The 15,149-nt window shown below is 31.7% G+C and overlaps 1 protein-coding gene across 1 annotated transcript; it reads left to right on the top strand.

Annotated features, from left to right (window-relative positions):
- The first annotated feature begins 33 nt into the window (after nt 1-33).
- On the top strand, nt 34-6,466 carry LOC136271407 (uncharacterized). The gene is made up of 5 exons (XM_066071402.1): nt 34-1,597; nt 1,903-2,064; nt 2,466-2,575; nt 3,273-3,389; nt 5,329-6,466. Exons 1-5 carry the CDS (start codon nt 1,441-1,443, stop codon nt 5,773-5,775), a joined length of 993 nt encoding a protein of 330 aa, XP_065927474.1. The 5' UTR covers nt 34-1,440; the 3' UTR covers nt 5,776-6,466.
- Nucleotides 6,467-15,149: the final 8,683 nt, after the last annotated feature.

Raw genomic sequence — 15,149 nt, 5'->3', positions numbered from 1 at the left:
TTCAGACCCTGCGGTATAACCATTATTGTGAAAGTATATTGGATCTAAAAATATTCTTCTGTATTCTTATACATATTTGAGAAAAACTAAATGCGATGATTCTGCTTGGGGGGGGGGGGGGGGTTGTTGTTGTTGTTGTTGTTGCACTATCATTGTCGTCGGAGATAACGTCATGCATTGTTCTTATGTTCATAATGCCCTTATGTTAAATTGTGAAATCTACTGCCCATGTTATGAATCAGAAGTTAAGGCTTTTTATCAGGGAGGAGGTGATAAATATGACCATATATTGAACCGACATTTTTCTTATGCAAATCGCTGTTTGTCTTCCATAACAAATATAAGCAGGCTTCAATATGAAGCTTAAAATGCAGACATGAGACTCTGACATAACAAACTAAGTGCTATGGTACTCAGGTGACAGTCAAAGCCTGTGGGCTTCTAGTTGATTATACAAATGCCTATATATGTATTTTATATGTTCTCAATTTTTTGTTACCGGTTTACATATCCTTAACAGTGATTTAAAGAAATAGATTGTATTGAAAATGTCAGAAAAAAACAGTTATTGCTACGAATGATAGAAACTTTTGTTCATTAGATGGATTATCTATGTTTATTAAATAATCTTTACCCTGAAAAGGTGTAATTTTTTATTTATCCAAATAGGCGTGAAACACATTTTTATTCATAATTACTTTACATTGACTATTGCAAATTTGAACAAGATGACAATTAAATAAATTACCTTTAAAACCTAATCCATATCATCAACAGGTTACATATTTAATTGGCTGCATGAAGCAGATTTTGATGGAATATGAATCTTCCTTGTGCTGAAAATAAGTCTTCTTTTTAACTTTAATCCATTTACATTATACACGTGTAATGAAATTGATCAGCATATTTTATATCCATTCACAATCATAATTCACATTTCAAAGACGACAGATGACAACACCAAAAGTATAAAAATAACGAATTTCAAGAATCTCTCATACGATCTATGACAAAACCTAGTAACCTTAGTGAAAATATCGTTTCTGCCATCAGGAAAAAATGTATTTCTGATGACGGTGGTGGTATATTTGAGAATGATGGCAGCGGTATCTCTTTGATCTCGACAATAATTGTAGTAGTATCATAATTTAACCACAGTTGGCTTACCACATCACACACTTATAGAATACACAATTTATTTTACAATTTAATTTACAATTAAAATTGTTAACCAGTTTGTGATGTGTGATTGGTTCTTCATTGCCGAATTATGCTTAGAACCCAAACCTTAACCAGTGCATGATAACATGACGTCAGGTCAATAACTCGAAAAGATTCTTTTCCAAGAAATGCGAACAAAAAGTAGGAATACCATTATTTCAGTTTTCATTTAAAATCTCTCCACTTTGATATATTACACGTTTATTCACACGTTTGATTATGGCTGCTGCTGCATGTTGTTTAAGCTTGTTTTTATTGCCGGCCATAGTGTTACAAACATGTGCCTTTTTCTCCCCATACTGGATAAAAAATAATGCGACCTCTGAATGTGTTAGAGGACTTATTTACAATTCGGATTGCTCTGGTGATGTGGCAGGTAAGTTAGAAAATCAACTAAATCGTAAAAGTCATTGAAAGCAAAGTTAAAAATCAATTGCGTGTGTGTGTGTGTGTATATATATATATATATATATATATATATATATATATATATATATATATATATATATATATATATATATATATATATATATATATATATATATATACATGTATATAACGCAAAGCTGAGAATAAATTTATTCATACATATTAAAAGCTTTAGAGACAGTTATAGATGTTGGTAATGTTGAATGAACTACCTTTAAAATCATTGAACAAAATGAATTCTATTTTCTGCAGGACTTGGTGCAGCTATTCTCGGACTTCAAGTGATCTTCTTTTTGCTAATTTTGCTAACAACTGTATCTTCTGTTTACCTGTTCTGTTGTGAAGGCAAAGACAGTGATGAAGGGTGTTGTTCGAAGATTTGCGGCACCGTATGTTGTTTACGATCACTGTCAGGTATCAAGCTTTGGTTTTTTTAAATATGATTTTGCTCTAAAATTGCAATAAATTAAACAATTTTCTACGTTTGTTTTCATTATTAAATGACAGGCTGTGTATTGAGCTGTAGATTCTGAATTTATCCATAAAATATCGAGTTTGATTATGTTTAAAAGGGATAGCGATACTTGTTTAACTGAATTCAAAGACTGAATAAAACTTTGCATGAAAGACAGCAAAGCAGACCTAAAAAATAGTCCTTAAATAAAACATTATCTAAGTCAATACGTGGTTTATCCATTTATGTAATTTTTCTTGGAATCTAGTAAATCTTCAAGGAAATCTTACACCAACAGACCTCTTAAAGATATTTTATTTCAAAGTGTTTGCCAGTTTTAAAGGCCAAGTCTTTGTTATAGGTATTTTTGGCTTCTCGGGCTGCATGGTTATCGTCGCTGATTACGGAGATCATGACAAAGGGTGGGCGTTTTATTTCAGTCTTTTGGCCGCCTGCTGTGTTATTGCTGAGGTATTCTATTCATTACATTTATCAGACTGAGTTAAATATACATTGACACGTCTTCATAACGCTATTTAGCATTTGAGATAATGGTACCTTTAATTCAACAAGCAAATTTGTATTTGCGAGACATCAAGCATATCGCATTTTTAGAGAACTTCTGATGAAATTATAAATTGTTAACTAAATTTATTTTCCATATATGTTCTTATCATTCACTAGCATATGATTTGTACAAGAGATTTATTTTTAAGAAAGAAACTTAAAGTAGTATTAAGATAAATGAAGCATTGATTTGGTAACCTATTTCACCTTAAAAGTTCTTCATAGCGAATAATATTGTCGACGTCTGAAATAAGTCAACTCTCGCTAAATTGACAAATATAGATTTCTGAAAAAATGTCCACTCTTTAGAAGAGTTTGTAAATGCTAAACTAACGCATCATTCAGCAAAAATAAAATTATATTATGTTATTAGTAAGGTAGATAATATTATATCCTCCTCGGCACCCCTTTCTTAATTGCTAAACACTTACCTCTAAACAATTACGTATATGTAATATGATCTAACTTTTACTTGAAAAATGGTGAACAGGTTTAATACAAATCGCCAAATTGTGATTAATTATTTAGTTTTGAGATTTTTAGCATTTACTCTAAAATGATATGAAATGATAATCCTCGTCTTTTTATTCTTTAAAATTAGACGCTCTTCTGTTGTTGTGCATTAATTTTCCATAAGAAAAGAAATGAAAGTAATGCTGAAAATCAAAGCCAGAACACCAATGAAGGAGGTTTCATGAGGAAGATGATTGAACTCAAGGTAATTTTTTATGCAATTTAACAAATCAGTTCGGAGATAATACAAATAGCAATTTTTCCATTTCCAATATGACACTATGTTATCTTTTTTCAATTGATTCGTGATCGACGTATGCTTTTTTCTGAAATCATTATTTATTTAGAAGATTTAATGAGGATAAAAAAAATCATTTTTAATTTATTTGATAATTTCAAATGTCAATGATATAAAAATTTAAAATCATATTTCCACTATATATTTAAAAGAAAATACCTATTGTGGTTATCCCTACATTATTCAATTTTGTTCCATTACTATTCATTGTTGTTTTAGAACGTCCATAAACTTGGCGATATGGCATTCAGAACTATAAAACGCAGTTGACTGCATCAATGCAATACTTATGGTCGGCGGAAAGGGTAAAAAAGACGTTAATGCAAAACAAACAGCTTATTTTTAAAAACAAGCTAAAATACGAAACAAACCAGCTTAAGACAAAACCAATACGCTCTTTTGAAAAATCAACAGACACTGATGCAAAACAAACGATTAGCGATGCAAAACCAACAGACATGCACTGAATTAACGCTAGGTGGCGTGCAAAAAAGGTATCATGAGAAATAGTACCCTGGACAAATCGCTACCTGGTAAAAACGTACCATTGAATTAGAGGGAATGTTTTCATGTGACGACCCAAGCTTATTTTTCAGAGAGAAAGGACGGGTGGTGGTGGTGGTGGGGGTTTGAGCCATATATTCGGTAATTTTACTTTGTAAATTTAAGAAATTTGAATTTTTAAGGAGTGGATGGGGGGTCCGGACTTCAGCTTATCCTTTAAACAATGTTTTTTTCGGGGTTTTGTAAAATAATTTTTAAAGAGTTAACTATTAACAAATTCAAAGAAGGTTGTTCGTCAAATGATGGATATTACTTTCAGACACATAAAACAATGTAACACTTCATAACATTTAAAAATATAATTATTGCAAATGTGTGAGTATTTCTTCAAAATATATAATTTTCATATCTTCTTTCACTGTTGACAAATCATCCGAAAAAGCTGCTTGATGTTATAAGATATTGTATTTTAATAAATGTGGCATAAAAAAATTAAATGAAATAAACACAAAAAAAAGAATAGGGACTTTTTAATTTCTTTAAGTTTTTAATGATAAATACATACATATATTATTATAGGATCATATAAGTAAATATATTCGCTTTAATGCAAAAGTAAATCAAAAAATATAAAGAGGAAGATTAATTTATATAGGATTTACGTATCCCAACCTGAGAGAAATATTTACATGAATGATGTACATATCGTATCTTTAAAATAATAATAATGAATTTTCCAATTATCAAATTAAATCTATTCAAAATTGTCAAAAGAGCGGTTCCTAACAATTTGCCCCAGTTTAAATCAGCCAGTGCCGGAGGTACATGCTTCTAGATCTACTTTTTTGCGTACTGCGTCATCAAAAAGGGGTTATAGAGTCACCTAAAGCTTCGTATTTTAGCATGTTTTTTAAGTAAGTTTTTCATTTTGCGTTAATGTCTTTTTCACCCTTTCCACCGCACATACATATTCACATACATATAAATATATTTTTATATATAATACCTCACATCACAATTTATAATAAGGGCACTCGAGCTAGCATGCGTTCGGTGTTCCACTGTCGAAAAGCAGACACGAAAAATTAACTAATTGCTCCAAATGAATAATATTTAAAAAAAAAAAAAGCATTATCTCTTCGACATTATATAAACACCATCACATCACTACACTTTTAGGTTTTATTTATCTATTTTCTTAGCATTATATCCATTATCTTCAATTTTTTTTCGGACAAAAAGACATGGCTTTGCAATAATTTCGTTTAATGATACATATCTGTACAAGCTGAACCTACATGACAATACACTGTATGATATATATGTATGTTTATGTAAACAGGCGCTCACTTGTTGTTGCGTATCAAGCCAAAACAATGGAAATGGTGAACAGAGCTCAAGGGGACAGGAAGTGATGGCGACAGTACAAGAAACATATCCTGGGAGTGTTAATCAGAGTGGCTCATATGGCTCAAGGGGACAGGAAGTGATGGCGACAGTACAAAAAACATATCCTGGGAGTGTTAATCAGAGTGGCTCATATGGCTCAAGGGGACAGGAAGTGATGGCGACAGTACAAGAAACATATCCTGGGAGTGTTAATCAGAGTGGTTCATATGGCTCAAGGGGACAGGAAGTGATGGCGACAGTACAAGTACCATATCCTGGGAGTGTTAATCAGAGTGGCTCATATGAAGTGCAAAGAGAGGTTTATCAGGGAGCTATAGTAAATCAGTATCAATGCCAATATCATATAAGAGTGGTGAAAAAAGTGGAAGTTAAGTTTTAATAATGAAATAGATTAAAAAGAAAAGTCCAATTCAAAACTTTGCAAAGTTGTTTCCCTTAGCAGGGTCAACCCAAAGGTCAAAAGGCTATCACCAAAAGCTTCTTATGCAACTTAATATTTCTTCATCGGTAAATTGTATACAATGTCATATCTAAGTATATTACTTTCAGCTACATATTGCTTAATGTTATTCAAAGCGTATAATTAGTAATTTCTTGATTAAAACTTTTTGAATCAAATTAAAATTGATTTTTTTTTATCAAATTAAAAATCATGAATGAAATCCATTTGAGCTATAAGGATATATCTACATGTAGCATATATTTAATGCATACTCGGTACTTTTATATATAAACATGTACTTAATTGTTTTGTTTGTATAATATACATGTGAATGGAAAATAAATGTTCATTGTTATGATCAATTAAAATAAATCAGCTATTTCGTATTAACTCATCTGTTTTACTACACATACCATACAAGTGAACATGTTTAATTAACTTGATATATATTTTCTTGCAATTGGATTAAATCAAATACTGTTGTGTACGTACTATATGAAACGACAATGATTATATTCAAGTTTGAGCAGCTTAAATCCTTATGTTTATATCTGATCTCCTTTAACTAATACTTTATTTTGTGTAATTACACTTAACCATTTAGAATAAAATTTAAAACAAAACATTGCCTACTGTTTGATTCTGTGGTGTAATGGTTGGTAAGTCGAAATAATTAAAGAAGGAATAAACAGTAACACAAAATCGGTCAATTGCAGAAATGAAAATATATCAGTCAACATATAGCGGAAAACAAACAGACAACATGAAAGGGAAATTGAAAAGAGAGGATACAGTTATTTAAAGAGAATACGTATACAGGGTATATTCGCCCCCGTTTAATTTTCGCTCCTTTCGTCCTAGCTGTCAGCGGATGAAAATTAAGACTGTTCAAATTCAAATTTGTATTATCAGTCAGACAAAAAACAAAAAAAAGATGGGATCATTCAGTCAGCAAATCGATCGGTTACTCGATTAATGGTGGGTATTGACAGTCAGCAAACAGACGGAGTCGTAAATATGTGTTTAAAAAACTGTAAAAGCAATATCCATAAGGGACATTAAGAGCGATCGATAATAGCTAGAACTCTAATTAAATTAGCTTTATTTAGCTTTTAAATACAAAATATTTGGACAAACTAATAGAACTTGACTTAAAAAAGTTCTCCACATATGCCTTTGATTTTATATAAATAGTGCCTGTTTGGGAGGGTAACAGTTGAAATTGGCACCCCGAGGAAACCATTGTCAACCGACGCGAAGCAGAGGTTGACAATGGTTTTCGAGGGGTGCCAATTTCAACTGGTATCCTCCCAAACAGGCACTATTTATTTTATTATACTGAATGTCTTTATTTTACTTTATTTTACTGCTTTTATATAGACGTGAATTCTACGGCAAACCGTAGGCGCATAATTTATGTGCATGTAACAATTCGTTTTGTTATACTTTCATGTTAAATACTGAAATCTGATTGGTTAAGACGCAGTTAATAATATTTTCTATTACCCTCAGCGTTAGCAACGCACTAAGCAACGGGTAACATTAAAAAATGTTACATGCGCGAAAATTATGCGCGTACGGTTCGCTGTAGAATTCACGTTATTCCTATTTAAAAGCAGTAAAATTTTCTTAAAAATTAAGACATTCAGTATAACAAAATAAATAGTGCCTGTTTGGGAGGGTAACAGTTGAAATTGACACCCCTCGAAAACCATTGTCAACCGACGCTTCGCGTCGGTTGACAATGATTTTCTCGGGGTGTCAATTTCAACTGTTACCCTCCCAAACAGGCACTATTTATATAGTGTTACCCGTTGCTAAGTGTGTTGCTAACGCTGAGGGTAATAGAACGGATTATCAACTGCGTCTAAACCAATCAGATCTCAGTATTTAACATGAAAGTATAATAATAAAATTTGTTGTGCCAGTGATCATTGTTGCAACAAAATTGAATTAAAAAAATATACATGTATCATAATCCTGTAAGGGGGTGTGCGGCCATCTTGTACATTTCAGGATAAGAATGTAAACATCTCTTGAACTGGCTTGTTTCTGCCCGAAACTGGCCAAAAATGTTGTCACAGGATATAAAACCAATAAACACGAAGTCTTACATGTCATTTTGTATGCATACAAGAACAGGACAATGCCTTTTTAATCACTCAGAACAGCTTTCAGAATAAAATGCAACAAAAGTCTTAATTTTGGACTACTATTATGTAAACGAAAACATCTTATTTGAAACCTTTCCAAGTCCACCGATTTCAGGAAAAACGTATCTTAGAATATGATTGTGTAATCTGATGTTTCTAAAACACTATTCAAAACCATATAATGCGGATTTCGTTTTCGTGGAAATTGATAAAATGCTTGTGTATTCTTATTTTTTTATTGAAACTAAAAAAACCCGCGAAATTAAAAAAAAAACTGAAATCAATTATGACGTCATATAAATGTTGACGTGAAATAAAGGGTAGTTGGTGTTACGTCACAATGAAAATGTGTGAGTTATCTCCCTGTAACCGCAAACCTTACCTTAAGGAAGGAGTCTTTTCTAGTTTTCGACTTGTCAAAGGTAAATTTGATTAATTGTTCATTAAATCAAGATGAAGGGAATTTAACATGGTACATTTTTCTTTCTTTTTTTTACTATCATACAACTTGGCATAGAAAAAGTAATCAATATTTATAATCTAGCAAGGACTATATTTTTGGCGTAATATTGGCGTAGGAAAATATCCTATGTTTCGCAATTCAGAATTGCTGCAGATTGATGAGTCTGTTTTAGCATTTTAAAAACAATAACATCAATGTTGGATTTTTTTTACTAATGTGAACTAATGATATGATACTTGGGTTTCAGAATATGTTTTTAAAATATGATTTGCCATTCAAAAAATATTTCTGTAAGCTTTTAAAACGCCTATTCTATGCATTGATTTTTGTGAAAAAAATCACTAAAATCAGTTTTTCTCTCTTATTATATGGTCAATATATAAGCTTTTCTGTCAATTTATATCTTTATATAAAGTCTTCATAATACATAAATTCATAATTCATAATTTATTTTTTTTAAATTAGAGGAAATTCAGGCTAAGCAATATCTATTTTAGTATAAGTATTTATTCCAATTTAGTAGTATAAGCTGATAGACATTCTGATATTCTATCATTTCATTGAAGAATAGAATCTTTAAATCTTAAACAAATGTCTATAGATGTACAAAGAGCTACGCTTATTTTTATCATCCATTACGTTGAGGAAAAAGGTAGTGACCTAGACCTGACCTTTATGCGAAAACAAAAAGGTCAAATTTGATTATACTGATAGAATCATTTGGTAATATGATCCGTTTGGCTGTGTCAAAATTTCATGAATTTCTTATTATAAGAAGTATGTTTGATAACGAAAAGACTCCTTCCTTAATAAAGATTATCGCTATTTGTGAAAAAATATGTCGCTTGATTGTCCTCGGGAAAACAAAACACTTATTAGGTTAGTTACTGACTCACTACGATAATATATTGGGTTGATCATTCTCATAGACGGCTCGGCTTCGCCTCGCCATCTATGAGATATATATATTTATCACATGTTTATCCCAATATACGGTGGATATCACTCATGGGATAAATTTTTGATATTCCACTGTGTGTTCTTACGCCACGTGACGTCATAGTTAATCATTACGTAGGTTTAGACGGTTGGTTGACGTAGAATGAAAAAGTAAATAATTAATTCAGTTGAGGGGTGTTGAGAGAAACATTTAATGTTGTTTCATTTATTTGTCATGAATTCATAAAAAAAAATGTTCGAAAATGAATGTCTGTTAGTTAAACTTCAAGGAACTTTTTTTCCATGCGTAACGTTGTTGACGTGTTGTAAATAATGTGTTGTGTGGCTCTGAATCACAATTTTTACAGAAAAAGTTCGGATTAACAAAATACTCGGTAAAACATGTGATAAAAAGAATCTCTCATGATTTGCGATGGTTTATGATTTTATCCAACTCGTTGTGTGTTTTCTATCCCCTCGCCAAGGCTCGGGGATAGAAAACACACAACTCGTTGGATAAAAATCATATACCATCGCAAATCATGAGAGATCCTATATATATATATATATATATATATATATATATATATATATATATATATATATATATATATACCTATATATATATATATATATATATATATATATATATATATATATATATATATATATATATATATAATCCAAAATGAGTGAAAGGTGATATCACACAGTATAAATAATCAAAAAAGAAAAAGAAAATGAACAGTTCCAAAGTTTCTATTCACTAGCGCTTTCTGGATTTACATCCTTCTTCAGGTGAATGTACATAAGTTATGAACTTGTTTTCCTTAGAAACGTTTACTATGACGTCATGATGTAACGAGAGTCTTTTCAGGGAAGGAATAAATCCATGACGTCATAATACAATATAAAACGTTAAAGTTCGGGAAAACTGAATTAGACACAATATAATAATAACGACATCAATAAATTTACAAATACAAAGACTGGCTAGAACAAAGATGATTATACAGATATTTAATGTTTGTTGAGTTTTGGGGAAAATAATTTAATAAAATAGTTCTCTTTCACAAGTCTCATGGCGGTTGAATCGGTTTTAAGTTTATAAAATGGGAATACTTTATAATCTCCCTTAGCACATCTGTCAAAATGTTCACTGCATGGGGTGTTTCTGGTACTGGGATCATTGATCTGTTGGCGATGGACGCGCATGCGGGCGGTAAGTTGTGTTCCGGTTTGGCCGATGTAATTTTCGCCACAGTGGTTACATGTAATACAGTAAAGCAGATTTTTGGATTTACACGACATGTTTTCATTAACATAAAAAGTCTTGCCACATTTAAAAGAAATAGAATCTCCTGTCTTTAGGAAAGGACACGTGCCGCACCTGGAATCTCCGCATTTGGAAACAACATATTTTTCTGGTGTTGAATGAAATTTTGCTCTTGTCAATATTTTCTTCAGATTTGGTGGTTGTCTTTGGCTATGGAGTAGGTCAGATTTTTTAATTAGTTGTTGAAGTTCTTGATCCCGCTCAATGATAGAAAAATTCTTTTTTGCTTCTTGAAATATATTAAAATGTTTGGGATTGTAGGTTGTAACAAAAGGAATTAAAAATGAATCTTTTTCCTTTTTTCTGGTTGTTCTGAGTATATTCTGTGGTATTTTCTTTGCTTCTTCTATGGCCGAATCTATTAGTTTTTTGGGATAATTTTGAGCACTTAGATACATTTTCAATTCCATCAATCTTCGATCTTTGGTTTTTTCTTCACTAACAATAGTGCAAATTCTTCTTGATAAATTGTGCGGGATATTTCTTTTGGTGTGCGTAGGGTGACAGGATTTAAAATTTAGATACTGATGAGTGTCCGTGGTTTTGTAATAAACATCTGTTGAAATTTTTGATTGGTTTTTTAAAACCATGATATCCAGAAATGAAATAGAACAATCACTGAATTCCATGGTGAATTGAATATTTGGATTTAAAGAGTTAAGAAGACTGTGAAATTCATGAAGATCTTCCTCGGATTCTTCCCAGAAAATGAAGCAGTCGTCTAAATATCGTTTCCAGGAATGTTTAAGGTGTTCACTAATTTTTTGGTCTAGTTCCTTTTCAGCTTTTTGATACAAAATTTCTTCAAAATATCCCATTACTAAAATACTGTAGGTGGGCGCCATTTTTGTCCCCATTGCAGTTCCCTTGATTTGTTTGTAAAAATCTCCATCAAAATGAAACGTATTGTTTTCCAAAATAAACTGTATTGAATCTAAAATGAAGTCTGGTGAAAAGTCTCTCGGAATAAGCTCTGGGTGTTTTTCTATCCAAAATTTTATAGCTTGTAATCCAAAATCATGAGGAATATTTGTATATAAACTAGTAACATCAAATGTTACTAGAAGAGAATTTGGGGCTGTTGTTTCAGGGATTTTGTTGAGGAAATCCATGCTATCCCGAATGTAACTAGGGACTTTTTCACATATATTCTTAAGTAAAATGTCCACAAAGTTGCTCAGTCGATGTGTTGGGCATGATGGGCCTGCAACAATTGGCCGAAGCTTCAGATCCAAGGATCCAGTAGTAGTAATATATGCTTGATTCTGATCTTTGATAGCGGTTTTAATATGATTACTTTTATGTATTTTCGGAAGTCCATAAAAATTACTTGTTTTCATTTCAAAATTTGTAAGATAGTCCAGTTCCTTATCTTTCAATAAATGTTCATGTTTTTTGCATAGGCGTTTCAAATCTCTCATGATTTTGTTGTCGGGATTTTCTGGTAATTTTACATAAAAGTTGTCCTCAGTTAGATGTTGAAGAACAAGGGTTTTGTAAAACGTTTTGTCCATACACACAATTGCTCCTCCTTTATCGGCTTCCTTGAGAATGATTGTATCTTCATTTTGTAAGTTTTGCAGAGCTTTCTTCTGTTTGACGTTTAAATTATGTTTCACATGATTTTTGTTTTTCAATGAAGATTTTGTAGTTTTCAGACTATCAATGTACTCATCAAGATGTTTGTTTCGACCTTTTTGTATTGTTGTTCCTTTTTTGTTTTGAACTATACAATCATTAAAATTCTCAACCCGTCCAAAAAATTCACGTAAACGTAGTTTTCGACAAAATTCATCTATGTCCTTTTCTAAGGTTTGATTGTCTGGGTTTGGTGTTGGTGTGAATTTGAAACCCAGTTCTAATACTTCAATTTCTTCTTTGGAAAAGGTCTTTCTAGATAAATTAATTATTTTGGGGTCTATGTTTTCTATGCCCAACTTTTCCAGCGGTATTTCTGAATCTTGCCCCTCCACAAAAAAGGCTTTCTGTGATTGTTGTTGTTGTTGTTGTTGTTTTGGTTGTTGTTGTTGTTGTTGTTGTTGTTGTTAATTTCATCGTTGTGAACGTCGTGTTGCCTGTTGCTAATGGGATTATAGCTTTGGTCTCTTTGATGAGTTCTTCCGGTTGTTGGTTTAAGGTACCTTTGGTTTTGATTCCAGTTTCCATGGTGTCGTTGGTTATTCTGTGTTGATTTAAATGTTTGATTGTTAGTCCTCTGTCTCGCCGATTCATTGTTTTTTTCCATGGTTACATCAGCATATGTTTTATCGTTTCGATGCTGATACCTTGATCTTGGTTTTAACGATTTGTTTTGGGCAGGTTTTTCATTTCTGTCCAATTCAACGTTCCCGTAATTTTCTGCATAATCATCATAAAAGACCTTCTTCTTGGTCCAGATGTATTCAGACTTTTCTTCCTCCTCATCGGTGACTTTTTTCCACTGCTTAAGTAAGTGGTTCTGAACTTCTCCGGATGAAATTTTCTTTATTTCATCTTCCATTTTGATATCAATATTTTGAAATCGTTGAGTATACCTAGTTGATCTTGTTTCCAGTAGTGCAATTTCTGCATCAAATTTTTGTAGAGCTAAATTTTCTCTTATTGCTCTTTCAGAAAAAAAAAAAAAAAAAAAACAAAGATCGAAGATTGATGGAATTGAAAATGTATCTAAGTGCTCAAAATTATCCCAAAAAACTAATAGATTCGGCCATAGAAGAAGCAAAGAAAATACCACAGAATATACTCAGAACAACCAGAAAAAAGGAAAAAGATTCATTTTTAATTCCTTTTGTTACAACCAACAATCCCAAACATTTTAATATATTTCAAGAAGCAAAAAAGAATTTTTCTATCATTGAGCGGGATCAAGAACTTCAACAACTAATTAAAAAATCTGACCTACTCCATAGCCAAAGACAACCACCAAAACTGAAGAAAATATTGACAAGAGCAAAATTTCATTCAACACCAGAAAAATATGTTGTTTCCAAATGCGGAGATTCCAGGTGCGGCACGTGTCCTTTCCTAAAGACAGGAGATTCTATTTCTTTTAAATGTGGCAAGACTTTTTATGTTAATGAAAACATGTCGTGTAAATCCAAAAATCTGCTTTACTGTATTACATGTAACCACTGTGGCGAAAATTACATCGGCCAAACCGGAACACAACTTACCGCCCGCATGCGCGTCCATCGCCAACAGATCAATGATCCCAGTACCAGAAACACCCCATGCAGTGAACATTTTGACAGATGTGCTAAGGGAGATTATAAAGTATTCCCATTTTATAAACTTAAAACCGATTCAACCGCCATGAGACTTGTGAAAGAGAACTATTTTATTAAATTATTTTCCCCAAAACTCAACAAACATTAAATATCTGTATAATCATCTTTGTTCTAGCCAGTCTTTGTATTTGTAAATTTATTGATGTCGTTATTATTATATTGTGTCTAATTCAGTTTTCCCGAACTTTAACGTTTTATATTGTATTATGACGTCATGGATTTATTCCTTCCCTGAAAAGACTCTCGTTACATCATGACGTCATAGTAAACGTTTCTAAGGAAAACAAGTTCATAACTTATGTACATTCACCTGAAGAAGGATGTAAATCCAGAGAGCGCTAGTGAATAGAAACTTTGGAACTGTTCATTTTCTTTTTCTTTTTTGATTATATATATATATATATATATATATATATATATATATATATATATATATATATATATATATATATATATATATATACCTTCTTAAATTGCACCTCAATTGAATATTTTCATTATATTTACATCTGTCGGGTACGATTCCCTCTATTTTTTTTTTTTTTTTTTTTTTACAAAAAAATTATATTTAATTTATAGCTCTACAGAAGCAGCCAGACTGAAATCTACACGCCCCGTTTATCGATTGGTCGAAACTTACATCTACCTTAGAAAAATCACGGACTGCACAAAATAACCATGATGATATCGGACTCTAATTCCCACAGGAGACGATTTGGCTGTTTCTTTTAGCTAACGTACTGATGTGTATTAACAGTAATTATGTAAATTTTACTAACTTTTTAAAATCAATATATTAACTTGTTAAAAGAAAGATGTATAAAATATAAACAATAATTAAATGCTTCCTTTGATTATTCATGCGGGTTATGAAGGTAGCGATCATTGCAGAAAAAAACTTTACATACTCCGCGTTAGTTAAATAGTATTATAAATTACAGCACCAATATTAACTCAAGTGATCATACTTAAATTTGTAAGTTTTAATACTATAGTGACTGAGTACAATGTACCAAGTCTAGACTGCACATGTACACATGTTTAAGAATCGTTCAAATCAGAATTGCCTATACATAGACTAATAGAGTTGAAGTTCCTGGTGCTCCCTTGTCCTTTGTGTTACATTGATGTTC

This window comes from Magallana gigas, chromosome 9 (assembly GCF_963853765.1).
Source record: "Magallana gigas chromosome 9, xbMagGiga1.1, whole genome shotgun sequence".
In the NCBI taxonomy this organism is placed as follows: Eukaryota; Metazoa; Mollusca; class Bivalvia; order Ostreida; family Ostreidae; genus Magallana; species Magallana gigas.
Note: the sequence above shows the minus strand (reverse complement) of the source record. Positions and strands in the feature narration are given on the sequence as shown.

Excerpts from the sequence above, each read along its gene's own strand:
- LOC136271407 (XM_066071402.1), top strand. The coding sequence starts at position 1,441 with ATGGCTGCTGCTGCATGTTGTTTAAGCTTGTTTTTATTGCCGGCCATA. Across the intron at positions 1,598-1,902 it reads TTGCTCTGGTGATGTGGCAG|GACTTGGTGCAGCTATTCTC; the intron begins GTAAGTTAGAAA and ends TATTTTCTGCAG. Across the intron at positions 3,390-5,328 it reads GGAAGATGATTGAACTCAAG|GCGCTCACTTGTTGTTGCGT; the intron begins GTAATTTTTTAT and ends TTATGTAAACAG.